Source organism: Nanorana parkeri, unplaced genomic scaffold (assembly GCF_000935625.1).
Source record: "Nanorana parkeri isolate BGI_ZX_2015 unplaced genomic scaffold, ASM93562v1 scaffold2911, whole genome shotgun sequence".
Classification (NCBI taxonomy): Eukaryota; Metazoa; Chordata; class Amphibia; order Anura; family Dicroglossidae; genus Nanorana; species Nanorana parkeri.
The window spans coordinates 61,423-87,489 of NW_017309179.1; the positions used below are offsets into that span (position 1 = coordinate 61,423).

General features: G+C 44.4%; 1 protein-coding gene and 1 pseudogene across 1 annotated transcript in view; both read left to right on the forward strand.

Moving 5' to 3' along the window:
• LOC108802514 (zinc finger protein 585A-like) overlaps positions 1–2,234 on the forward strand; it is a gene marked incomplete at its 3' end in the record, with an annotated part of 58,584 nt that extends 56,350 nt beyond the window's left edge. Inside the window, exons 8-9 of the mRNA XM_018574378.1 lie at positions 906–1,404; positions 1,696–2,234. Coding sequence (XP_018429880.1) covers positions 906–1,404; positions 1,696–2,234 — 1,038 coding nt within the window. The remainder of the gene's footprint in view (positions 1–905; positions 1,405–1,695) is intronic.
• Positions 2,235–21,621: 19,387 nt separating this feature from the next.
• LOC108802515 overlaps positions 21,622–26,067 on the forward strand; it is an 8,227-nt pseudogene continuing 3,781 nt past the window's right edge.

The following is a 26,067-nucleotide window of genomic DNA, read 5'->3' on the forward strand; positions in this document are numbered from 1 at the left end:
CCAACAAATGAGGAGGAGATACTGTACACCATATGAAGGTCCATCTCCATTCCTCAATATAACGTCATGTGACCAACAAATGAGGAGGAGATACTGTACACCATATGAAGGTCCATCTCCATTCCTCAATATAACGTCATGTGACCAACAAATGAGGAGGAGATACTGTACACCATATGAAGGTCCATCTCCATTCCTCAATATAACGTCATGTCACCAACAAATGAGGAGGAGATACTGTACACCATATGAAGGTCCATCTCCATTCCTCAATATAACATCATGCCCCCAACAAATGAGGAGAAGATACTGTACACCATATGAAGGTCCATCTCTCTTATTCTCCATAGCCGTGATCAATTCCCAAAAACTATTTTGCCCAGTGTGTCAGAGTTGTTTTGGGTGTTTTATCTCATTTGTTTTTACATGTCGTAACGTTGTACCCAATTCCATGCCAGAGCTCTGTGATGACTTCTAGACCAACATACATGACTCTGATTACTGACGTGTGTAATAATTTCTCTCTAGCAGATGGATGTGATATCAGGAATACCTCGAAGAGACATCTTGTATTGGCTGCTTATTGGCACTCAGAAGATAATGTCATCACACAGGATTCTCCAGGAGTGAATCCAAACACACAAAATATACATCACAGACCTCACTGTTCGGAGACATCAATGAATCCCTCTGATCAGGGTGAATCTTCTGATCATTCACATACTATGACTGGAAATGACCATCTAAGATCTCACAGTGCAAGAGATCCATCTAATCCCAAGGAATCTTCTTCACCCCATGAAGGAGATCACATAGGTGAAAATCTTTTCTCACATGCAGTGTGTGGGAAATCTTTAATTGAAAACAAAAACCTTCTTAGACACCAGAGTATGAACATGGATGAGCGACCCTATTCATGTCCAGAGTGTGGAAAATGTTTCATTCGCAAAGAAAACTTTGTTATACACCAGAGAATTCACACAGGTGAGCTCCCTATTTCATGTTCAGAGTGCGGGAAATCTTTCACTCACAAAAGAACCCTTGTTATACACCAGAGAATTCACACAGGTGAGCGTCCTTATTTATGTTCAGAGTGCGGGAAATCTTTCACTGATAAAAGAGCCCTTCATAGACACAACAGAATTCACACGGGTGAACGTCCATATTCATGTTCAGACTGCGGGAAATCATTCACTTATAAAGATCACCTTGTTACACACCAGAGAATTCACACAGGTGAGCGTCCTTATTTATGTTTAGCGTGCGGGAAATCATTCACCGACAAAGGAGCCCTTAATAAACACACCAGAATTCACACAGGTGAGCGTCCCTATTCATGTTCAGAGTGCGGGAAATCATTCACTAAGAAAAGAACCCTTGTTATACACCAGAGAATTCACACAGGTGAGCATTCTCAAGTTCATTCAAGTTCAGAAAGCACTGGTGTACGAACATCTTCATGTCCAGAGTGCGGGAAATCATTCATTCATAAAAGAGATCTTGTTATACACCAGAGAAATCACACGGGTGAGCGTCCTTATTCATGTTCAGAGTGCGAGAAATCATTCACTAGGAAAGGAACCCTTGTTATACACCAGAGAAGTCACATGGGTGAGCGTCTTTATTCATGTTCAGAGTGCGGGAAATCATTCATTCATAAAGGAGACCTTGTTATACACCAGAGAATTCACACAGGTGAGCATCTTTATTCATGTTCAGAGTGCGGGAAATCATTCACTCAGAAAGGAGCCTTTGTTATACACCAGAGAATTCACACGGGTGAGCGTCCTTATTCATGTTCAGAGTGCGGGAAATCTTTCACTCGGAAAGGAACCCTTGTTATACACCAGAGAAGTCACACGGGTGAGCATCTTTATTCATGTTCAGAGTGCGGGAAATCATTCACTCATAAAGGAACCCTTGTTGTACACCAGAGAAGTCATTCAGGTGAGCGACCTTATTCATGTTCAGAGTGCGGGAAATCATTCATTTATAAAGGAGACCTTGTTATACACCAGAGAATTCACACGGGTGAGCATCTTTATTCATGTTCAGAGTGCGGGAAATCATTCATTAAGAAAGAAGCCCTTGTTATACACCAGAGAAGTCACACAGGTGAGCGTCCTTATTCGTGTTCACAGTGCGGGAAATCTTTCACTCGGAAAGGAGACCTTGTTAGACACCAGAGAAGTCACATGGGTGAACGTCCTTATTCATGTTCAGAGTGCGGGAAATCATTCATTCATAAAGGATCCCTTGTTAGACACCAGAGAAGTCATTCAGGTGAGCAACCTTATTCTTGTTCAGACTACAGCAAATCTTCCACAGAGAAACATACTGCGGAGCGTCCTCACTGACTGCGGGAAAAGGAGTTTAAATAGACAGCGCCAGCTGGTTCTTATGACAAATGTACGATTACTTTTCACAGGTGGAACTGTTTAGTGCATAGAACAATTGTAAGATAGTCCATAGAACAACTGTAGGGTATAAAAGAAAAAGGGTGGTCATCAGGAAGAAGGATTCTCCTTACCTCGATGGTAATCATTTTAAAGATAGAGACTGAGCGGAGGAGCTACATGACGGGTGGAATAGTCCCGGGAGAAGTGGTTCAAAATAAAATGTGAAAAGCTGTTCTGACCTGATTTGTCGTTGGGGTCAGCTGCCCGGGAGGAGCTGCATGGGTAGGAACTGCAAGGGCTGAGGGGTGTTCTTTCTGGAAAATCGATGGAGGAAGCAGGTTGTCCCTCCCTGAATTGCGTGGTTCTGCTGGTTGCAGGGTTCGTTTTCTGTCCCGGCAGCTTGGCGGGTTAGGGGGTCTTTGGGGGGTCTAAAAAAATTCAGAGACAGTTACACAAATGGGGGGCCATTGGCTAGTATAGGTGCTTCCCCCTGTTGGTGTTAGGATTTGTAGGGGGCGGGCCTGGCCCCTTAGAACGTGGGAGTAGTATTTGTCCTCGAGCTGGTCCTGGTGCGGCTGAGGACATGGGAGCAGTTTTTTAGGAGAGGCCTTATTTGGGCTGTTGGGCACCCAAAGACCCCCTTCTCAGGTCAACAGTTGTTTAGAGTATCTATTTGTATATTATTTTGTTTATTACTTTTGGTTATTGTTATAGTTGGTTTGTTTAATAAAAGGGCTGCTGTGGCCATTAAAATCCATGTCGCGCAGTCTGTGTGTTTATTGGGGTTGTAACAGAGGGACGAAATCGACAAATCAATCAGTCAATCATTGTCATTGTCATGTGTCGCATGCATTGTGATGGGTCTTAATATTGTATGTGTTTCATCTGTCCCCGGTGTTCCTCTCCTCCGCTCCCCATAGCTCAGTGTTCCTCTGTATAGATAGCTCCTCCCTTCCTCATTCTGGTCCAGTTTGCATCTCAGCCCCGTGTCATTTCGTTGAGTGGATCACATTATGATCTTCTGACCTCTCCGATGTTCACTGTTGTAAGATCCTCACAGTTTTGGTTTATACTTCTTAGAGATCTTCAAGGTGTCTTCTGGATGGAGTCACTGTCTGCCAATGCAGCTAAGATTGTTGGTTGTCGCTATCTCGCCACAACTGTAAGTTATAGAGATCACACTTTCAATGCTTAGATTGGAGAGGCCGAAGAGTCTAGTAACTTGACAGGTGACAGAGGCGTGATGTTTCGGTGACACCCATAGAAGGCTATTGATCTAAATTGGGGAACACAAATATGCCTGAACAGGTACCCAGAGGGGCATCCACTGAGCAGGGTATCAAAGAGATATTTGGGCAAGCTGCGCTGCATGATAGTAATTGTGAAAGAGTGGGAGGCTAAGGTCACCTTGAATGTTCGACAGAATGCAGACCAGAAGGACTCGGGTAAAATTTGTGCAACAAATTTTTACCCCTGCTGTCATGCTAACTAAAACAATTTTCCCAAATTCTTCCCAAGAAGAGAGGAGCAAATAAAGGTGCTGAAAAAGCGACATATATTTTGCCAGATACAGATTGTGGTAAGAGGGAGTTACAGAGACACTTAGGTAAGGCAAGGATTTGGATGCCCAGCTAGATGCAAAAGAGATGAGAAGGGATTCCATCATTTGTGGGGTTAAAGAAATTCCTGTAGGCTACAACTTGGAGATATGACAAATCTTGTATTATGACCCCGCCTCCAATTCAGATATTTTGATTGAATGGCTTTAGCCAAAGAATCAGAATGTAGTGTGGTTGGTGACTCAACATGACCCACCAGAACTTCTTTTGCCTCTAACATCATCATAGTGAAGGGGAAAACCGGTTAGTACCTACAGCAGAACCCACGGACCAAAAACTATACTGGATGAAAAAATCCGGACGCCAAAGCAGGTTTAAATGGGAAACAGCTGCAACTTCTAAAAAAACGGCACCTCCGACTACCAACTCGGGAAGACCGTGAGTTTTTTATATAGCCCTCAATTTGTCTCCCCTCTGTATCCCACAATGAATTTATGGTTAATGGATCACCTGGTTATAACATAATCAAATGCTAATATGGTGAAGATTTACCTGCAAATGAGATCTTGTCATTAATCTACCAATATACTCGATTTCCAAGATAATATACTAAAAGTATTCCATCTGCTATAACTATAGACTTCAGCGGCAATGCAAATACACTAACCGCTAACCGAGATACAGCTATTATAAAAGGAAAACCGAGATGTGGCTATTACTCATGTGAATACCTCTTGTCCTCATAGAAAGGGATGATCCCCTAAACTCCATCTACTGGATAACTTTAAAAATAACTCATAGCTGAGACCAAATCCTTACTGCCAGCATTCACCATACTATACCAAAGAGAATTAAATCTTATCCCGCATGAGAGGCTTTTCTGTCTGTGTCCTGTTAGCAACATATCCACTTTAGAAGGTGAAATAAGGACCACCCATAAAATATGTGTATGTGTGTTTACGCAAGACAGCGTTGTCGATTTTAAAGTGTGTTATGTCTATTTTCGGAAGAGATGTTACTCTTTCTTACGTTTCGAAATAAAATTTACTATTTTTCCAAATAACTGTCTGATTTAACTCTTTCTTGGTCAGCGCACAGAACGCTGCTTGCGACCAATCTCTTTCTGTTACTGGTTGGTGAGGGGAGAGCTGTCAGAGAATGTAATGTGGATGGTGGGGAGAGCTGTCAGAGAATGTAGTGTGGATGGGGGAGGAGAGCTGTCAGAGAATGTAGTGTAGATGGTGGAGGAGAGCTGTCAGAGAATGTAGTGTAGATGGTGGAGGAGAGCTGTCAGAGAATGTAGTGTAGATGGTGGAGGAGAGCTGTCAGAGAATGTAGTGTAGATGGTGGAGGAGAGCTGTCAGAGAATGTAGTGTAGATGGTGGAGGAGAGCTGTCAGAGAATGTAGTGTAGATGGTGGAGGAGAGCTGTCAGAGAATGTAGTGTAGATGGTGGAGGAGAGCTGTCAGAGAATGTAGTGTAGATGGTGGAGGAGAGCTGTCAGAGAATGTAGTGTAGATGGTGGAGGAGAGCTGTCAGAGAATGTAGTGTAGATGGTGGAGGAGAGCTGTCAGAGAATGTAGTGTAGATGGTGGAGGAGAGCTGTCAGAGAATGTAGTGTAGATGGTGGAGGAGAGCTGTCAGAGAATGTAGTGTAGATGGTGGAGGAGAGCTGTCAGAGAATGTAGTGTAGATGGTGGAGGAGAGCTGTCAGAGAATGTAGTGTAGATGGTGGAGGAGAGCTGTCAGAGAATGTAGTGTAGATGGTGGAGGAGAGCTGTCAGAGAATGTAGTGTAGATGGTGGAGGAGAGCTGTCAGAGAATGTAGTGTAGATGGTGGAGGAGAGCTGTCAGAGAATGTAGTGTAGATGGTGGAGGAGAGCTGTCAGAGAATGTAGTGTAGATGGTGGAGGAGAGCTGTCAGAGAATGTAGTGTAGATGGTGGAGGAGAGCTGTCAGAGAATGTAGTGTAGATGGTGGAGGAGAGCTGTCAGAGAATGTAGTGTAGATGGTGGAGGAGAGCTGTCAGAGAATGTAGTGTAGATGGTGGAGGAGAGCTGTCAGAGAATGTAGTGTAGATGGTGGAGGAGAGCTGTCAGAGAATGTAGTGTAGATGGTGGAGGAGAGCTGTCAGAGAATGTAGTGTAGATGGTGGAGGAGAGCTGTCAGAGAATGTAGTGTAGATGGTGGAGGAGAGCTGTCAGAGAATGTAGTGTAGATGGTGGAGGAGAGCTGTCAGAGAATGTAGTGTAGATGGTGGAGGAGAGCTGTCAGAGAATGTAGTGTAGATGGTGGAGGAGAGCTGTCAGAGAATGTAGTGTAGATGGTGGAGGAGAGCTGTCAGAGAATGTAGTGTAGATGGTGGAGGAGAGCTGTCAGAGAATGTAGTGTAGATGGTGGAGGAGAGCTGTCAGAGAATGTAGTGTAGATGGTGGAGGAGAGCTGTCAGAGAATGTAGTGTAGATGGTGGAGGAGAGCTGTCAGAGAATGTAGTGTAGATGGTGGAGGAGAGCTGTCAGAGAATGTAGTGTAGATGGTGGAGGAGAGCTGTCAGAGAATGTAGTGTAGATGGTGGAGGAGAGCTGTCAGAGAATGTAGTGTAGATGGTGGAGGAGAGCTGTCAGAGAATGTAGTGTAGATGGTGGAGGAGAGCTGTCAGAGAATGTAGTGTAGATGGTGGAGGAGAGCTGTCAGAGAATGTAGTGTAGATGGTGGAGGAGAGCTGTCAGAGAATGTAGTGTAGATGGTGGAGGAGAGCTGTCAGAGAATGTAGTGTAGATGGTGGAGGAGAGCTGTCAGAGAATGTAGTGTAGATGGTGGAGGAGAGCTGTCAGAGAATGTAGTGTAGATGGTGGAGGAGAGCTGTCAGAGAATGTAGTGTAGATGGTGGAGGAGAGCTGTCAGAGAATGTAGTGTAGATGGTGGAGGAGAGCTGTCAGAGAATGTAGTGTAGATGGTGGAGGAGAGCTGTCAGAGAATGTAGTGTAGATGGTGGAGGAGAGCTGTCAGAGAATGTAGTGTAGATGGTGGAGGAGAGCTGTCAGAGAATGTAGTGTAGATGGTGGAGGAGAGCTGTCAGAGAATGTAGTGTAGATGGTGGAGGAGAGCTGTCAGAGAATGTAGTGTAGATGGTGGAGGAGAGCTGTCAGAGAATGTAGTGTAGATGGTGGAGGAGAGCTGTCAGAGAATGTAGTGTAGATGGTGGAGGAGAGCTGTCAGAGAATGTAGTGTAGATGGTGGAGGAGAGCTGTCAGAGAATGTAGTGTAGATGGTGGAGGAGAGCTGTCAGAGAATGTAGTGTAGATGGTGGAGGAGAGCTGTCAGAGAATGTAGTGTAGATGGTGGAGGAGAGCTGTCAGAGAATGTAGTGTAGATGGTGGAGGAGAGCTGTCAGAGAATGTAGTGTAGATGGTGGAGGAGAGCTGTCAGAGAATGTAGTGTAGATGGTGGAGGAGAGCTGTCAGAGAATGTAGTGTAGATGGTGGAGGAGAGCTGTCAGAGAATGTAGTGTAGATGGTGGAGGAGAGCTGTCAGAGAATGTAGTGTAGATGGTGGAGGAGAGCTGTCAGAGAATGTAGTGTAGATGGTGGAGGAGAGCTGTCAGAGAATGTAGTGTAGATGGTGGAGGAGAGCTGTCAGAGAATGTAGTGTAGATGGTGGAGGAGAGCTGTCAGAGAATGTAGTGTAGATGGTGGAGGAGAGCTGTCAGAGAATGTAGTGTAGATGGTGGAGGAGAGCTGTCAGAGAATGTAGTGTGGATGGTGGAGGAGAGCTGTCGGAGAATGTAGTTTAGATGGTGGAGGAGAGCTGTCAGAGAATGTAGTGTGAATCTGTGCTGTGAGTGGCTGGTCATGGCTGATCGCTCAGATCTGGGCTCTACTCTATGTACTGATCACTTACAGGAAATGTGGCAGAATCTCCGGTGAGAAGAGGAAGTTTCTCTTTTGATGAAGATAGATGATACATGGAATAGAGTCACCATACAAGAAGGAATTACAGTCATGTCTAATGTGTACATTTACTAGGAAGGGGCGTGACCGATATGAAATAAAGGAGTCCGGTGTATATAAGAAATCCCTCTATAACATTATCAAAATGTCAGATATCTGTATACAGTAATGTTTGTACATTATAATTTGGTGCATTCATTCAATTTGGTGCATTCATCCTGAGGCAACTAATTTCTTGTACTGAATGAAGTTGAGAAGCTAATACAATTTACATAAACTTGTTAGCTAGAGAATGTTAAATAAATCAAACATGGGTTTGTAGTAGTGCTTCCCCAGCAGTGTATATGCTAAGGGTGGTGCTGGGGTGTGCTGGAAGATCTCCAAGAATGAGCGACAATAGCCCGCGCATCATTCGACCCTTCTCGCATCCCTATACCACCTTGGTGCCCCTCCCCGGCCTGACGTCCGTGACAATTGGCAGTGGTGGGATTGTTAATCTCTATTTCCCGGTCTAGTGAAGACAGATAATGATTTTTCAACCCTCTTACCACCGAAATAAGTCACGTGGTCGCATGGGGTAGGGCGCGTATGTGCAGTGACCGCAGAGCTCAAAGGCAGGAAATGGTGTCACATGCAGACAGGAAGAGGTATCGCATGTAAGGAGGAAGTTCCAAGTTGTGAGGAAGTAAAGAGTGTGACGTACGCCTGGCCCTCTGTACGTCAATCACACGTGACTATGCGCAGTTCTGAACTGAATGTTGCGTCACAAGGACGTTGGGATACCACTCTCAGCCTCTCTCTGCACAGAGATTCACCAGCTCACGGGACAACAATTTTGGGCCACCAGACAGAGCGATCGTTACCAGGGTTTGTCAGAACTATTGAAGCTAAAAAGAAATAGACTATAAGGCAGGGGTAGCAAACCTCCGGCCCTCCAGCTGCGGTGGAACTACAAATCCCATGAGGCATTGCAAGATTATCACAGCCACAGACATGACTCCCGAAGAGAGATGCATCGTGGGTTTTGTAGTTTCACCACAGCTGGAGGGCCGGAGGTTTGCTACCCCTGCTATAAGGCCCATACATATTGTGACATGGGCATCGTGGAAGCCAATCTTTGTCTGTCTGTTATGAGGTGAATGCAAGTTCATGATTCATGGAGAAAGACTCCAATATCAGCAAATTTTAAGAGCCTTACCACATACATTCCCAGGTTGTAAATTGTGTCGGGGTCCCCGACAACAAACACAAGATCAGGACTGGCCATGGAGGACGCTAGTTTATGTCCTCCCCGTGACCCTGAGGACAACTATGGGGAAAAGCCCTGACCCCATAGTTCTCCTTTAAATATATTTTTTGCTTATCGCCAGTTCTGTGCATGGTCTAAATAGTTTGTCCATGCGCAGTACACGTTGAGTTTGTGAATATCTGTTGGCTGCGAGAGGTCACGTGTCAAAATCTGCACATTTTGTTTTCACATTCTGATGAGCCAATGATCAGCTACTAGTGACATTCCAGAAGTTACTGAGTTTTGTTACAGTGATATTTTTGGAAATAATATCCTGTGGTTGTATTTTTCACATTATCAGTATTAGTGAAATGTTGATCCATATTCTGTGTTTGTCACCAGTTATATTTTGATTATTCTGCACTGATTTTTAGTTAATAAATAGATATATTTTTGCACATTATTTTACTCCTTTTGTCTTCGGGTTTAGCGCAAATAAACGAACTCGAGTTAGTTTTGTTGATTTGTGGAAATAAGTTGGGAATCTCCTTAATTAAAGCTCCCGGCTTGTTTTCATCAATAGAAAACTGTTTATTTTATCCGTATAAACATTCTGACCGCGCTGCCAAACAGACTTATTTCGTCACTCTCATTAACACGCTATCATCCAGACCTCGTCATCTCTTTTCTACCTTTAACTGTCTACTATGTCCCCCACCTCCGCCACCACCCACTAACTCACTCACTGCCCAGGACATTGACACTCATTTCAAAGACACAATAGATACAATTCGGGATCAGATCGCCACTGTCCAATCAACTTCCCCTATTAATGTACCAGACCCTCCCTCACACTTGTTACTCTCCTATTTTGACCCGATCACCACAGAGGAGGTTACGAAGCTTCTCTCTGACACCCTGCTCACCACCTGCCCCCTGGACCCTGTTCCCTCACCACTACTCCGGTCACCCTCTTGCTCTATCCTACACTTTCCTAGATTTTCAATCTCTCACTCTCTACTGGAATCTTTCCCACCCCTCTGAAGCATGCCCTGGTCACCCCAATACCCCAAAAACCCTCCATGGACCCTACCAACCTCAACAATCTCAGACCAATCTCCTTACTCCCATTCACCTCTAAACTCCTAGAAGTCGCCACCTCACTGATAATAACCCACTCGACCCCTTACAGTCTGGCTTTTGCCCCCTACACTCTGCTGAGACTCCGCCCTCCTAAAACTCACTAATGACTTACTAACAGCTAAAAACAATAGCCAGTACTCCTTACTCTGACCCCCCGCTATTCCCTACTCTTGCTATTAGACCTTTCTGCTGCTTTTGACACTGTTGGCCACCCTCTGTTCCTCAAAAAAACTCCACCCGCTTGGCCTACAAGACTCTGCTCTCTCGTGGTTCTCCTCCTATCTATCTAAGTGCTCCTTTAGTGTCACCTACAAATCTAACTCCTCCTCTTCCTCTTTCTGTAGGGGTCCCCCAAGGCTCTGTCCTTGGACCCCTTCTCTTCTCTAGCTACACCTCCTCCCTTGGTCAGTTAATAACCTCACATGGCTTCCAATACCATCTCTATGCCGATGACACTCAAATCTATCTCTCTACTCCGCAACTCTCCCCCTCAGTGTCCTTGCGTGTCACTAATCTACTAACTGACATATCTATCTGGATGTCGCAACACTTCTTAAAACTCAACCTTTCAAAAACTGAGCTCTTGATATTTCCTCCTGCCCGTGCACCTTCCCCCAACTTTTCCCTTGAGATTGTTAACACAACTATCCAGCCCTCCCCCCATGCCAAGGTCCTAGGTGTCATCCTTGACTCGGACCTCACCTTTCTTCCCCACATCCAATCACTACCCAAATCCTGCCGCCTTCACCCTCGTAACATCTCCAAAATACGCCCCTTCCTCACCATTGAAACCGCAAAGCTACTCATCCAATCCCTTGTTATATCTCGTCTTGACTATTGCAGCTCCCTCCTCATTGGGCGACCTCTACACAGGCTCCTCCCCCCTTCAGTCTATCATGAAAGCTGCTGCCAGACTCATTCACCTAACCAACCGCTAAGTGTCTGCAACCCCCCTCTGCCAATCCCGCCACTGGCTTCCAATAGCTCAAAGGATCAAATTCGAAATATTAAAGGAGAACTATGGGGTTAAGTCTTTTCCCCATAGTTCTTCTTCGGGTAACGGGAGGAGACAAACTAGCGTCCTCCCTCACCCTAGGCTCAGTATACCGCGAACCGTAGCTCGCGGTATACTGAGACGCCGCAGTATACCGCGAGCAGCTGCTCGCGGTATACTGAGGCGTCGCAGCTGAAGCGGATCCCGACAATTGTGCCGTGATCCGCCCAGCTGCGTGACTGACAGCTGGCTCTGCCTATCTAAAGGCAGAGCCAGCTGTACCCGCCCCCTCCCCGTCCGTTCCGCCAGTCAGCGCTGGCGGATCGGAGTGGGGAGGAGAGATGTATTGTGATTGTAATGTCTTCCTTATATTGTAAAGCGCTGTGCAAACTGTTGGCGCTCTATAAATCCTGTATAATAATAATAATGAATAATCTGGATGGGTTGGATGAAGTGTTCAATGTAATTTTAGAACGAGGCAGCGAGCAAAATGTTAAATCAATGTAAGGGGCAGTTTCTTCAATCTTCACAAGGTGGTGATCTTGCTTAGAGTGCTTGGAACGCATAGACAGGAAGTGATGTAGGGGTATAAAAAGGAAGTTCCGGGTCACGGGTGAGAGGGAAACTGGGAGGAAGTAGAGAGGAGACATTGCTGGAACTGGCAGCAGAGGAGGTAAGAAGATATTATTTTTTATTTATACCCTGTAATTTATTTTATGAATATATATATATTCATCCAGGGACAGTCCAGATCAATTTCTAATTATCATTTCTCTACAGAGAGGAGCATCTTATGTAGATCTGATGACATCCATGAAGATGGACAAAGACCAAACCCACGTGGCTGAGAGTATACTAGACCTCACCCTGGAGATCATCTACCTGCTGACCGGAGAGGTGAGGAGGATTCTGGGAAGGTTCTATGACATAAGATGTATATCTTTATTAAAACACAGACCTGACAGAAGAGGTGAGAAGGATTCTGGGAAGTCAGTAGTGATAATTGTTACTTTCTGTCTTTACTCAGGATTATAAAGTAGTGAAGAAAATATCAGGTGAGCCATTAACACCCAGCAGATGTCTTCATGGGACATCACCCATCACAGAGCTTCAACCTCACTGCCTGACCACAGAGGAGAACAGAGCCAAGAAGATCCTAGAAGTCACCAAGAAGATGATTGAGCTTCTGACAAAGGAGGTGAGCGGTGCCGGGAATTCTGGGACATGATCCAGGAACAGACGAGGGATGTGTCTGGATGGTGACTGTATCATTGTGTGTGTCAGGTTCCTATAAGGTGTCAGGATGTCTCTGTCTATTTCTCCATGGAGGAGTGGGAGTATCTAGAAGGACACCGGGATCTCTACAAGGATGTCGTGATGGAGAATGAGCCGCCCCTCACATCACCGGGTAAGAGGAGAGAGCAGTACGGAGGCTCCGCCTAGATCCCCCATCATCTGATACACACATAGAAACAATGTATTCAGTCAGTGTGTGTGTTTCCTACAGATGGATCCAGTAAGAGGAACCCACCAGAGAGATGTCCCCGTCCTCTGTATTCCCGGGATTCCACCAAGGAAGATCTCACCATCCCTCACCATGATCAGGTCGGTGGTACTGGGAGTGTATACCTAAAAATGTATTCTAAACTATGAGAAAACTTTCTTCTATGTAATTTCTCGTTATTTGCAGTACCTTTTCAAGATGTTATTTTCTATCATCTTTGGTATTTAGGATGAAGAACTGAAAGACATCAAAGTTGAGGTTAAAGAGGAAGAAGAAGAGACGTTGGTGAGTGGAGCTCAGCAGTCTATGGAGGAGGGGGAGATGAATATGAAGAGTAACCAGGAGGAATCTTCTCTACCTATGGACACAAGTAAGTCATAAACACTAAAAACAGAAACAGGTCACGTTTTTATTTCACTTCTATGAGTATAAAGTCTATTGTGTATTTATATCATGTTACGGGTTAACAGAAGACAATTGTCCATCAAGTTACCTGCACTGAACAAATCCATAACTCACAGGTGATCAAGATAAGGATGCAAACTTTGTGCTGACCATTGGTACAGAAAAGATTAAGAGATCCTAACTGCTAATAGAAAGAACATCATCTATGTACCAACACCACCATCCAACGTTCCCAGAAAAATTAGGTGTAGATATCATACACCATATTAAAGTTCCATCTCATTTCATAAATGCATCATCATGTTCCTAAGAAGACGCCACTATTCAAAGTAACTCCCCGCCTGATAAACAGTGGCAGGAAGAGTGTAAATGTCACCAACAAGATTATTGAGCTTCTGGCTGGAGAAAGAACCATATGAAGGTCCATCTCCATTCCTCAATATAACGTCATGTCCACAACAAATGAGGAGGAGATACTGTACACCACATGAAGGTCCATCTCCATTCCTCAATATAACATCATGTGACCAACAAATGAGGAGGAGATACTGTACACCATATGAAGGTCCATCTCCATTCCTCAATATAACGTCATGTGACCAACAAATGAGGAGGAGATACTGTACACCATATGAAGGTCCATCTCCATTCCTCAATATAACGTCATGTCCCCAACAAATGAGGAGGAGACACTGTACACCATATGAAGGTCCATCTCCATTCCTCAATATAACGTCATGTGACCAACAAATGAGGAGGAGATACTGTACACCATATGAAGGTCCATCTCCATTCCTCAATATAACGTCATGTCCCCAACAAATGAGGAGGAGACACTGTACACCATATGAAGGTCCATCTCCATTCCTCAATATAACGTCATGTGACCAACAAATGAGGAGGAGATACTGTACACCATATGAAGGTCCATCTCCATTCCTCAATATAACGTCATGTCCCCAACAAATGAGGAGGAGACACTGTACACCATATGAAGGTCCATCTCCATTTCTCAATCTAACATCATGTGACCAACAAATGAGGAGGAGATACTGTACACCATATGAAGGTCCATCTCCATTCCTCAATATAACGTCATGTCCCCAACAAATGAGGAGGAGATACTGTACACCATATGAAGGTCCATCTCCATTTCTCAATCTAACATCATGTGACCAACAAATGAGGAGGAGATACTGTACACCATATGAAGGTCCATCTCCATTCCTCAATATAACGTCCTGTGACCAACAAATGAGGAGGAGATACTGTACACCATATGAAGGTCCATCTCCATTCCTCAATATAACGTCCTGTGACCAACAAATGAGGAGGAGATACTGTACACCATATGAAGGTCCATCTCCATTCCTCAATATAACGTCCTGTGACCAACAAATGAGGAGGAGATACTGTACACCATATGAAGGTCCATCTCCATTCCTCAATATAACGTCCTGTGACCAACAAATGAGGAGGAGATACTGTACACCATATGAAGGTCCATCTCCATTCCTCAATATAACGTCCTGTGACCAACAAATGAGGAGGAGATACTGTACACCATATGAAGGTCCATCTCCATTCCTCAATATAACGTCCTGTGACCAACAAATGAGGAGGAGATACTGTACACCATATGAAGGTCCATCTCCATTCCTCAATATAACGTCCTGTGACCAACAAATGAGGAGGAGATACTGTACACCATATGAAGGTCCATCTCCATTCCTCAATATAACGTCCTGTGACCAACAAATGAGGAGGAGATACTGTACACCATATGAAGGTCCATCTCCATTCCTCAATATAACGTCCTGTGACCAACAAATGAGGAGGAGATACTGTACACCATATGAAGGTCCATCTCCATTCCTCAATATAACGTCCTGTGACCAACAAATGAGGAGGAGATACTGTACACCATATGAAGGTCCATCTCCATTCCCCAATATAACGTCATGTCCCCAACAAATGAGGAGGAAATAATGTAATTTGTAAACAATCCCATGTCTGAGTTCTTAGATTTTGTTATGTTGTAGACCAATAACTATGACTGAATGGAAGACATGAGGGATATTTATAACATTTGTTTAAAAATTTCTTCCCAACAGATGGAAGACATGTCTGGAATATTACAGAGAGACGTCTTATTTTATCTACAGACTGTTATGAAGGAGATGATGACATCACTCAACATTCTCCAGGAGGGAATCCCATTACTCATAAGAGACATCACAGACCTTCCCATTCAGAGACATCAATGGATCCCTCTAATCCTGAGGAATCTTCTGACCAATCACAGACTGTTACTCCAGATATCCATCTGAGATCTCACAGTGCAGAGAGATTAATAGATCCATTAAATTCCGAGGAAACATTAAGTTATGGAGGTCACACAGGAGAGAGTTCACTGTCAAAGTTGGTTTGTGGAAACCTAGCACTTCTTAGAATTGAGAAAAGTAAATCAGCTGGGAGTCCCTCTTTTTCTACAGGGAATGAGAAATGTTTCATTCAGAATGGAGAAGTTCTAAAACACCAGAGAATTCAAAAGAGTGAACGTCCTTTTACCTGTTCAGAGTGTGGGAAAGGTTTCAGCTGTAAAGCAAAACTTACTGTACACCAGAGAATTCACTCTGATGAACGTCCTTATGTTTGCTCAGAGTGCGGAAAAACTTTCATTGAGAAAAGAAACCTTATTTTACACCAGAGAATTCACACTGGCGAGCGTCCATTTTCTTGTTCAGAGTGTGGGAAAAGTTTTACTCAGCAAATTGTACTTCATCGACACCAACATATTCACACAGGCGAAAATTCTTTTTCATGTTCACTGTGCGGCAAATGCTTCTCTAGGAAAGGAAGCCTGGTTGAACATCAGAAAGTTCACACTCGGAATGGCCTTATTCCATGTTTAGAGTGCGGAAAAACGTTCACTAACAAACTTGGACTTACTAGACACTTTAAAATTCACACTGGTGACCGTCCTTTTTCCTGTTCAGAGTGCGGGAAAAGTTTTACTCAGCACAGTATACTTCTTAGACACCAGATTATTCACACAGGCGAAAAGTCTTTTTCATGTTCAGAGTGCGGGAAAAGTTTCTCTAGGAAAGGAAGTCTGGTTATACACCAGAAAATTCATGCTCGGGGCAGACCATTTTTATAAGTTTTGGGGCTTTTTTTACATGGAAAAGATGATCTAATAAGGCAAGTGTTTAGTTGGTAGAGCAGCTGTATGCATAAAAATGCGTTTATAGAGGGGCCCGTTCTAGGAAATGTGATATTTCAGTTATAGGTGACGTCTGATGGGCTGAATCATTTGTAACCTTTTTATATTCCTTGCAGTCTCCAGTAGTAAGATACTACAAATCCTTTCCTTTTTGCCCACATGGTGGTGTCCCTACTCCTCTTTGAAGTTTGTTTATTATGTGGAGAATGTAAAATCAGGCAGACAGAGGACCTCATATAATGGGAGGAGCAGAAATGTAGACCCGGGAACTCAAGATGTATACGAATGCCACACATTCCTCAGATGTAAGGGCGAGGTTTGGGGGTTCCTCAACAGTGTTAAATATTTTAGGGGTATGGTTTAATAGTTGAAGGCCAATAGGTTACTGTCCTCAAAAGAAACAGTGCTGAGCTGGTCCCACACTTACAAAGACGGCAATATAGCACTATACTGTAGTAATGCATGGGCCAATAGGGCAATACATGGACAACAGGCTGGCAGTTATGACAGCAGGTGAGAATAAAAGGGGGGTAACGCGTTGGCAATCATTACAATACATAGGGCAACAAAACGTGCAATCCTGATAATACATGGGCACTGTGCCAATACGGGGGCTGCAAACATACAATGACGGCAATAAAAAGTTCAGAAAAAATAACTGAAGCTCGGTCTGCCTATTATTTTTTGTGTTCTACAGAAAAATGTGTTTATTGATGACTACAGAAAGTGTCATTGTAAAAAATATACAGTCAGGATTTGGACTCATTGGTGGTAAGTGAAGGGACGTCTTACTTCATAAGTGCAAAGGGGTCCCTCACAATGGAGGTGAGTGGCGAGGATTGTCCTTCCATAAGGGGTGATATTCACGCTTTTAAGGTTTTTACTGTAACAAGGACATTGGGAAGAACCTGCAAGTGAAGCTACTGAACACAATGAGGGGAGAGCTGTCAGAGAATGTAGTGTGGATGGAGGGAGGAGATGTCAGAGAATGTAGTGTAGATGGTGGAGGAGAGCTGTCAGAGAATGTAGTGTGGGTGGTGGGGGAGAGATGTCACAGAATGCAGTATGGATGTTGGGAGGAGAGCTGTCAGAGAATGTAGTGTGGATGGTGGAGGAGAGCTGTCAGAGAATGTAGTGTGGATGGTAGAGGAGAGCTGTCAGAGAATGTAGTGTGGATGGTGGGAGGAGAGCTGTCAGAGAATGTAGTGTGGATGGAGGAGGAGAATGTAGTGTGGATGGTAGAGGAGAGCTGTCAGAGAAGGTAGTGTGGATGGTAGAGGAGAGCTGTCAGAGAATGTAGTGTGGATGGTGGAGGAGAGCTGTCAGAGAATGTAGTGTGGATGGTGGGAGGAGAGCTGTCAGAGAATGTAGTGTGGGTGGTGGGAGGAGAGCTGTCAGAGAATGTAGTGTGGATGGTGGAGGAGAGCTGTCAGGGAATGTAGTGTGGATGGAGGGAGAAGAGCTGTCAGAGAATGTAGTGTGGATTGTGGGAGAGGAGCACCCCCCACCAGGGGAAATATTTATTCTTATATTGGTGGGAAGTGGGTACCCTACAGTTAGCTAAACAGGTCAGAAAACATTGTGCAGGAAATATTAAACCCCATAAAAAAATGAATATGGTTTGGCGGGTCACCTACACAACAGGTAACATAGTACTTGTCTCTGAGGTGGCTGCACTTCCATAAGACACCTTTATCCTTAGATATCTGCCATACAGAGTTGCCACCTGTCCGGGATTCACCCGGACAGTCCGGGTTTTGAATGCTGTGTCTGGGTTTCACTCGGACACATGATGTCAGTCAGACGGGGGCAACCAAAATTAAGATGGGGGCTGCTGTCCCCCCACTGAAAATAGTCCTAACTGTGATATTTACATATGAATAAGCCGCGACTCATTCCCCCCAAAAAATTTCCGTACGTCACCCGTAGTGTTCGGGTTTCGCTGAATAAAAAGGTGGCAACCCTACTGCCACGGCATTTGCTTTATGTTGTATAATAATGTGGTTGCCTGTTGTATCTGCAAAAGGTGGTACTCTGATGCTGAGGTGCAGCAAAAGAGGTAGTAAGGGGGTCCAAATGATGAATAATCTGGATGGGTTGGATGAAGTGTTCAACGTGATTTTAGAAACGAGGCAGCGAGCAAAATGTGAAATCAATGTGAGGGGCAGTTTCTAAGATTTTCACAAGGTGGTGATCTTGTTTAGAGTGCATGGAAGGCATAGACAGGAAGTGATGTAAGGGTATGAAAAGGAAGTTCCGGGTTAAAGGTGAGTCGAGAGGAAGTAGAGGGGACATTGCTGGAAGTGGCAGCAGAGGAGGTAAGAAGATATTATTTTATGTTTACACCCAGAAACCCTCCGAAATGTCCGTCTTCTTCACATATTCTCTTTTATCTCCTCCTACTCACATAAATATTTATTTAATATATATATCAGACATCCCAACTCTCCCGGATGTTCCGGGAGTCTCCCGCTATTAGATTATGGCTCCCGGCCGCCCGGGAGAGAAACACTTTCTCCGGGAAAGATTTACTGTGCTCTATCTAGCAAAGTAAACTTTTCCCTGCTCTCTGTTTTGTTTTTATTATTCTGATATCGGGACCCCCGCGGAGGGGGAGGGAGGCAGAAGGCACCACCTTGAAATTACTTTTTTCAGGTTGGGATCCCTGGTATATATAATATTAGTAAAAGAAGCTGTCTGAGGTGTGAGAACTCTGGAGGAACTCTGTGCTGACATCATTCAGTCCAGATCATTCTCATGTTACTATCCATCTATAGAGAGGAGAGTCCGGTGACCACATCAGTAAGAATGGAGAACAAGCGCAATCACATGACTGAGAGGATATTAGACCTCACCCTGGAGATCATCTACCTGCTGACCGGAGAGGTGAGGAGGATTCTGGAAGGTTCTATGACATAAGATGTATCTTTTTATAAAAATACAGACCTGTCTAGAGAGGTTCCTGGGAAGTCTCCAGTGATCGTTTCTATCTTTCTTTACTCAGGATTATAAATTTGTGAAGAAAATATCAGGTGAGCCAATAACACCCGGCAGAGGTCTTCACAGGACATCACCCATCACAGAGCCTCCGCATCACTGCCGGACAACAGACGTGAACAGAGCCAAGAAGATCCTAGAAGTCACCAAGAAGATCACTGATCTGCTGATGGGAGAGGTGAGCGGTGCCGGGAATTCTGGGACATGATCCAGGAACAGACAAGGGATGTGTATGGATGGTGACTGTATCATTGTGTGTGTCAGGTTCCTATAAGGTGTCAGGATGTCTCTGTCTATTTCTCCATGGAGGAGTGGGAGTATCTAGAAGGACACCGGGATCTCTACAAGGACGTCGTGATGGAGAATGAGCCGCCCCTCACATCACCGGGTAAGAGGAGAGAGCAGTACGGAGGGTCCACCTAGATCCCCCATCATCTGATACACACATAGAAACAATGTATTCAGTCAGTGTGTGTGTTTCCTACAGATGGATCCAGTAAGAGGAACCCACCAGAGAGATGTCCCCGTCCTCTGTATTCCCGGGATTCCACACAGGAAGACCTCACCGTCCCCCACCATGATCAGGTAGATGGAACTGAGCTTGTAGACCTAAAATGCAGTCTAAAATATGAGAAAGCGTTCTTCTATGTAATCTCTCGTTATTTTCTATCATCTTCGGGGGTTTAGGGTGAAGAACTGAAAGACATGAAAGTTGAGGTTAAAGAGGAAGAAGAAGAGACGTTGGTGAGTGGAGCTCAGCAGTCTATGGAGGAGGGGGAGATGATGATGAAATCTTCTCTACATATGGACACAAGTAAGTCATAAACACTAAATATAGAAATAGTTGACATTTTCATTTCACTTCTATGAGTATAAAGTGTGTGTATTTGTGTATATATATATATATATCATGTCACGGGTTAACAGAAGACAATTGTCAATCAAGTTCACTGAACTGAAAATATCCATAGCTCACACAGGTGACCCAGATGAAGATCTAAACCTTGTCCTCATTAGCTCCAACAAGGATAGAAAAAAATATCTTTCCTAATTCCAGAGGACAATCGGATAACACCTGAGAACAACCCTCTACTCTGTATTCCCCCACAAATTTTAGGAGCCCGTCATATATTTTGTGTTTATAAACCCATCCAATCAAATTTGCAGTCATATATTATGTCATTACAAAAATTACAGTAAAAGAATCAATTTCACCACGACAAAGAATCCTCCCCATGTTTGTTATTTTTTTCCCTCTAGTTATGCAAACTTTGTGCTGACCATTGGTACAGGAAAGATTAAGAGATCCCAACCGCTAACAGAAGGAACGTCATCTATGTACCCTCATATACTGTATAGGTACACCATATGGAAGAACCATCTCCATTCCTCAATATAACGTCATGTGACCAACAAATGAGGAGAAGATACTGTACACCATGTGAAGGTCCATCTCCATTCCTCAATATAACGTCATGTGACCAACAAATGAGGAGGAGATACTGTACACCACATGAAGGTCCATCTCCATTCCTCAATATAACGTCATGTGACCAACAAATGAGGAGGAGATACTGTACACCATATGAAGGTCCATCTCCATTCCTCAATATACTTCATGTGACCAACAAATGAGGAGGAGATACTGTACACCATATGAAGGTCCATCTCCATTCCTCAATATAACGTCATGTCCCCAACAAATGAGGAGGAGATCCTGTACACCACATGAAGGTCCATCTCCATTCCTCAATATAACGTCATGCCCCCAACAAATGAGGAGGAGATACTGTACACCATATGAAGGTCCATCTCCATTCCTCAATATAACGTCATGTCCCCAACAAATGAGGAGGAGATACTGTACACCATATGAAGGTCCATCTCCATTCCTCAATATAACGTCATGTCCCCAACAAATGAGGAGGAGATACTGTACACCATATGAAGGTCCATCTCCATTACCATGAGCTCTGAGATATGGTTACATTGTAGACCAATAACTATGACTGAATGGAAGACATGAGGGATATTTATAACATTTATTTATAACTTTCTTCCCAACAGATGGAAGACATGTCTGGAATATTACGGAGAGACGTCTTATTCTATCTACAGACTGTTATGAAGGAGATGATGACATTACAGAACATTCTCCAGGAGTGAATCCCATTACTCATAATAGACATCACAGACCTTCCCATTCAGAGACATCAATGGATCCCTCTAATCCTGAGAAATCTTCTGACCAATCACAGACTGTTACTCCAGATATCCATCTGAGATCTCACAGTGCGGAAAGAACAATAGATCCATTAAATTCCGAGGAAACATTAAGTTATGGAGGTCACACAGGAGAGAGTTCACTGTCAGGTTTGGTTTGTGGAAACCTAGTACTTGTTAGAATCGATAAAACCAAATCAGCTGGGAGTCCCTATTTTTCTCCAGAGAATGAAAAATGTTTCATTCAGAATGGAGAAGTTCTAAAACGCCAGAGAGTTCACAAGAGTGAACGTCCTTTTTCCTGTTCAGAGTGTGGGAAAGGTTTCTGCCGTAAAGCAAAACTTATTGTACACCAGAGACTTCACACTGATGAGCGTCCTTATGTTTGCTCAGAGTGCGGGAAAGCTTTCATTGAAGAAAGAAATCTTATGTTACACCAGAGAATTCACACAGATGAGCGTCCTTTTTCTTGTTCAGTGTGCGGGAAAAGTTTTACTCAGCCAAGTATACTACGTAAACACCAAAATACTCACAGAGGTGAAAATTCTTTTTCATGCTCAGTGTGCAGCAAATCCTTCTCTCGGAAAGGAAGCCTGATTGAACACCAGAAACTTCACACTCAGAAAGGCCTTATTTCCTGTTCAGAGTGCGGGAAACGTTTCACTAAGCAAAGAGGACTTATTAGACACCAGAAAATTCACACTGGTGAGCGTCCTTTTTCCTGTTCGGAGTGTGGGAAGAGTTTTACTGAGCAAAGTATACTTCTTGCACACCAGATTATTCACAAGGGTGAAAAGTCTTTTTCTTGTTCAGAATGTGGGAAATGTTTCTCTAGGAAAGGAAGCCTGGTTGGACACCAGGAAGTCCACACTCGGAAGGCTCCTGTTTCATGTTTAGAGTGCGGGAAAAGTTTCACTAAGAAAAGAGGACTTATTAGACACCAGAGAATTCACACTGGTGAGCGTCCTTTTGCTTGTTCAGAGTGTGGAAAGCGTTTTACCCGCCAAGGTACACTTCTTGCACACCAGAATATTCACACGGGTGAGAAGCCTTTTTCATGTTCAGAGTGCGGGAAGTGCTTCTCTAGGAAAGGAAGTCTGGTTATACACCAGAAAATTCACACTCGGGATGATCCCCTTTCCTGAGTTTTGGAATTATTTTACACCAAAATGATAATCTAATGAAGCAAGTGTCCAGTCGGTAGAACATCTGTAGGAATATAAATTAGTTTATAGAGAGGTCCGTTCTAACAAACTTGATATTTCAGTCATGGGTGAAGTCTGATTGGCTGAATCATCTTTTGCCTTCTTATATTCCTTGCAGTCTCCAGTAAGATGTGATAGTATAAATCCTTTACTTTTTGCCCACATCGGGGTATCCCTACTCCTCTTTTTACAATCTGCATGGAACAAAAAAAAAATCCAATCAGGCAGACAGAGAATCCTATATAATGGGCGGAGCAGGAATGGAGACCCGGGAACTCGAGAGAAATATGAATAGCACACTTTCCTCAGATTCCTTGTGTAAGGGGGAGTGTTAGGGGTTCCTCGATCTGTATTGAAGATTTTAGGGGTGTGGTTTGATAAAGGCCAGTTAGGAAATACATATGGCAATACTGTCCTCAAAAGAAACAGTGCTGAGCTGCTACCACACTTACAGCCTGTTGCCCATGTATTGCCCTATATGCCCATGTATTACCATGGGCATATAGGGCAATACATGGGCAACAGGCTGGCACTTATGAAGGCAGGTGGGAATCAAAGGTGAGTAACACATTGGCAATCATTACAATACATGGAGCAACAAAAGGGCAATCCTAATACATGGACGCAGTACCAATATGTACAACATACAATGGCGGCAATAAAAAGGCAAATAACTGGAACTCGGTCTGCCTATTATTTTTTGTGTTTTATTGAAAAATGTGTATATTGATGACTGCAGGAAGTGTCATACATTGGTGGTAAGTGAGGGGACCACTCACCTCATGAGTGCAAAAAAGGGTCCCTTACATTGGAGGTGAGGATGGACCTTTCATGAGGTGGGAAATTTCACCATTATAAGATTTTTGCTGTAAAGAGTTGCAATATCGGCTCCATTTTATAATTTAGATTTGGACATTGATATTGTAAAATTAAAGGAGAACTATGGGGTTAAGGCTTTTCCCCATAGTTCTCCTTATGGTAACGGGAGGACACAAACTAGCGTCCTCCCGTCACCCTAGGCTCAGTATATCGCTGGGCTGCTGCTCGCGGTATACTGAGACGCCGCAACTGAAGCGGATCCCGACAATTATGCCGGGATCCGCCCAGCTGCGTGACTGACAGCTGGCTCTCCCTATCTAGAGGCAGAGCCAGCTGTACCCGCCCCTCCCCCGTCTGTTCCGCCAGTCAGCGCTGGCAGATCGGAGCGGGGAATCCAGCCCCTCCCCCGTCTGTTCCGCCAGTCAGCGCTGGCGGAGGGGGGAATCCAGCCACTCCCCTGACACGGCAGAGAGCCGTGACAGGATCGAGAAGTGAACGAGCGCCGGTATGTGTTCCCTCACCTCCCGATCTACTTAGCCGACCTGTGACAGTCTCATTGTCACAGGTCGGCTAGTACTATGAGGTGAGTGAAAAGCCCCTCCCCCCTCATAGTTCTCCTTTAAGTGCACAAATAGCCGTGTCTCGTCACAAGGAGAACATCGATACCAATAATGAATAGTTTCCAGTAGGCCACGGCTGGACAGGTGATATTAACCCTCCTGCCCCCCCCCCAATCCGGCATATTTGGGGCATGTTTAGATTCAATCTAACGTTGACATCATGACGCATTATAATTTACAGGTTTCCGGACCTTATTCAAAATAAATACTCCGCTATCATGTTAAGTTATGAATTGAACTGTTTGGGAGGAGCAGAGGAAGAAATCGGAAAGGCTCGTCCCTCTTACTCTCCCTCTCCAGCCCTGCCCTAGGGGGTCAGCTCCATGACACTCCCTAAAGGGCTGACAAAAAGATGCTGCCAAGGCAGCTCGAGGGGCTCTTGTTTTGAAACAACAAGAAAGGAACTCCAGCAACATCAAGAAGTCCTAACACCGCAGAAGTCTTAACCCTTTAATATCTGGATATCATCTGTGCAAGCCTTGCCTCTCTTTGGTTTATTGTTTAACCCTTATCTGGGTTTGGCGGTTGCCAGGAGAACGGTACTTGCCTGACTGCATTGTGCCAAGTGTAAAGTTTGGTGGGGGGTTATTTTTCGGGGGCTGGGCTTGGCCCCTTATTTCCAGTGAAGGGAACTCTTAAGCCATCAGCAGACCAAGACATTTTGGACAATTTCATGCTCCCAACTTTGTGGGAACAGTTTGGGGACGGCCCCTTCCTGTTCCAACATGACTGCGCACCAGTGCACAAAGCAAGGTCCATAAAGACATGGATGGGGGAGTTTGGGGTGGAGGAACCTGACTGGCCGCACAGAGTCCTGACCTCAACCCCATAGAACACCTTTGGGATGAATTAGAGCGGAGACTGCGAGCCCGGCCTTCTCCTCCAACATCAGTACCTGACCTCACAAATGGTCCAACATTCCCATAGGCACACCTAAACCTTGTGGACACCTTCCCAGAAGAGTTGAAGCTGTTATAGCGGCAAAGGGCGGAGCCAACCCAATACTGAACCCTACGGACTAAGACTGGGATGCCATTACAATTCATGTGGGTGTAAAGGCGTCCCAATACTTTTGGCAATATAGTGTATATGGAATTCATACTCCCTCCTTCCATCACGCAGATAAGTTGCTTTTATATCTCACACGTTCTGCATATTAGTATCCCGGCGTTGTTATCAGAATTTTAAAGATTTGGTATGTTCAGTCATTTTAAGGTCAACATGTCTAAATCAACGGCCTTGAACCTAACCCTACCCTCTCCCACCCTTGAGAAAGAATTTTCCCTTTCAATGGCAATCTAAATATATTACCTACCTAGGAACCGCAGTCCACTCCAATTCATCGGATCTTTTCCTGCTGAACTATCCTCCTCTCCTTGGTTCTTTGCGCCAGGCTTTGGAGTCTTACCGCTCCCGTACGATATCATAGTTCAGGAATACCTTAAAAATGGAAACTCTCCCTAAACTGTTAAAAACTATCCCCATCATTCCCTGTCCCCCTCTCCTCCCCCCCGAAGCATTTTTTCAACACTTTACGTTCGATAGTTATTCGCTTCATTTGGAAAAAGGGTTACTTGCGTTTACGATACAAGACTCCCTGAAGACGCAGGGTGGGATGGGACTGACCGATTTTGAATTGTACCACCGCGCCTCTCTTGGCCAGAATTTTGGATTAGTTTCCGTCCTCTCCTTTGCGACCCAAACCTTCTGCGCTCATTGAACACGAATTGTGCCCGATGGACCTTAGAGCTCCACCTTGGTCCGCACCCCTCGACCCGGCTATGCCAGATCAACC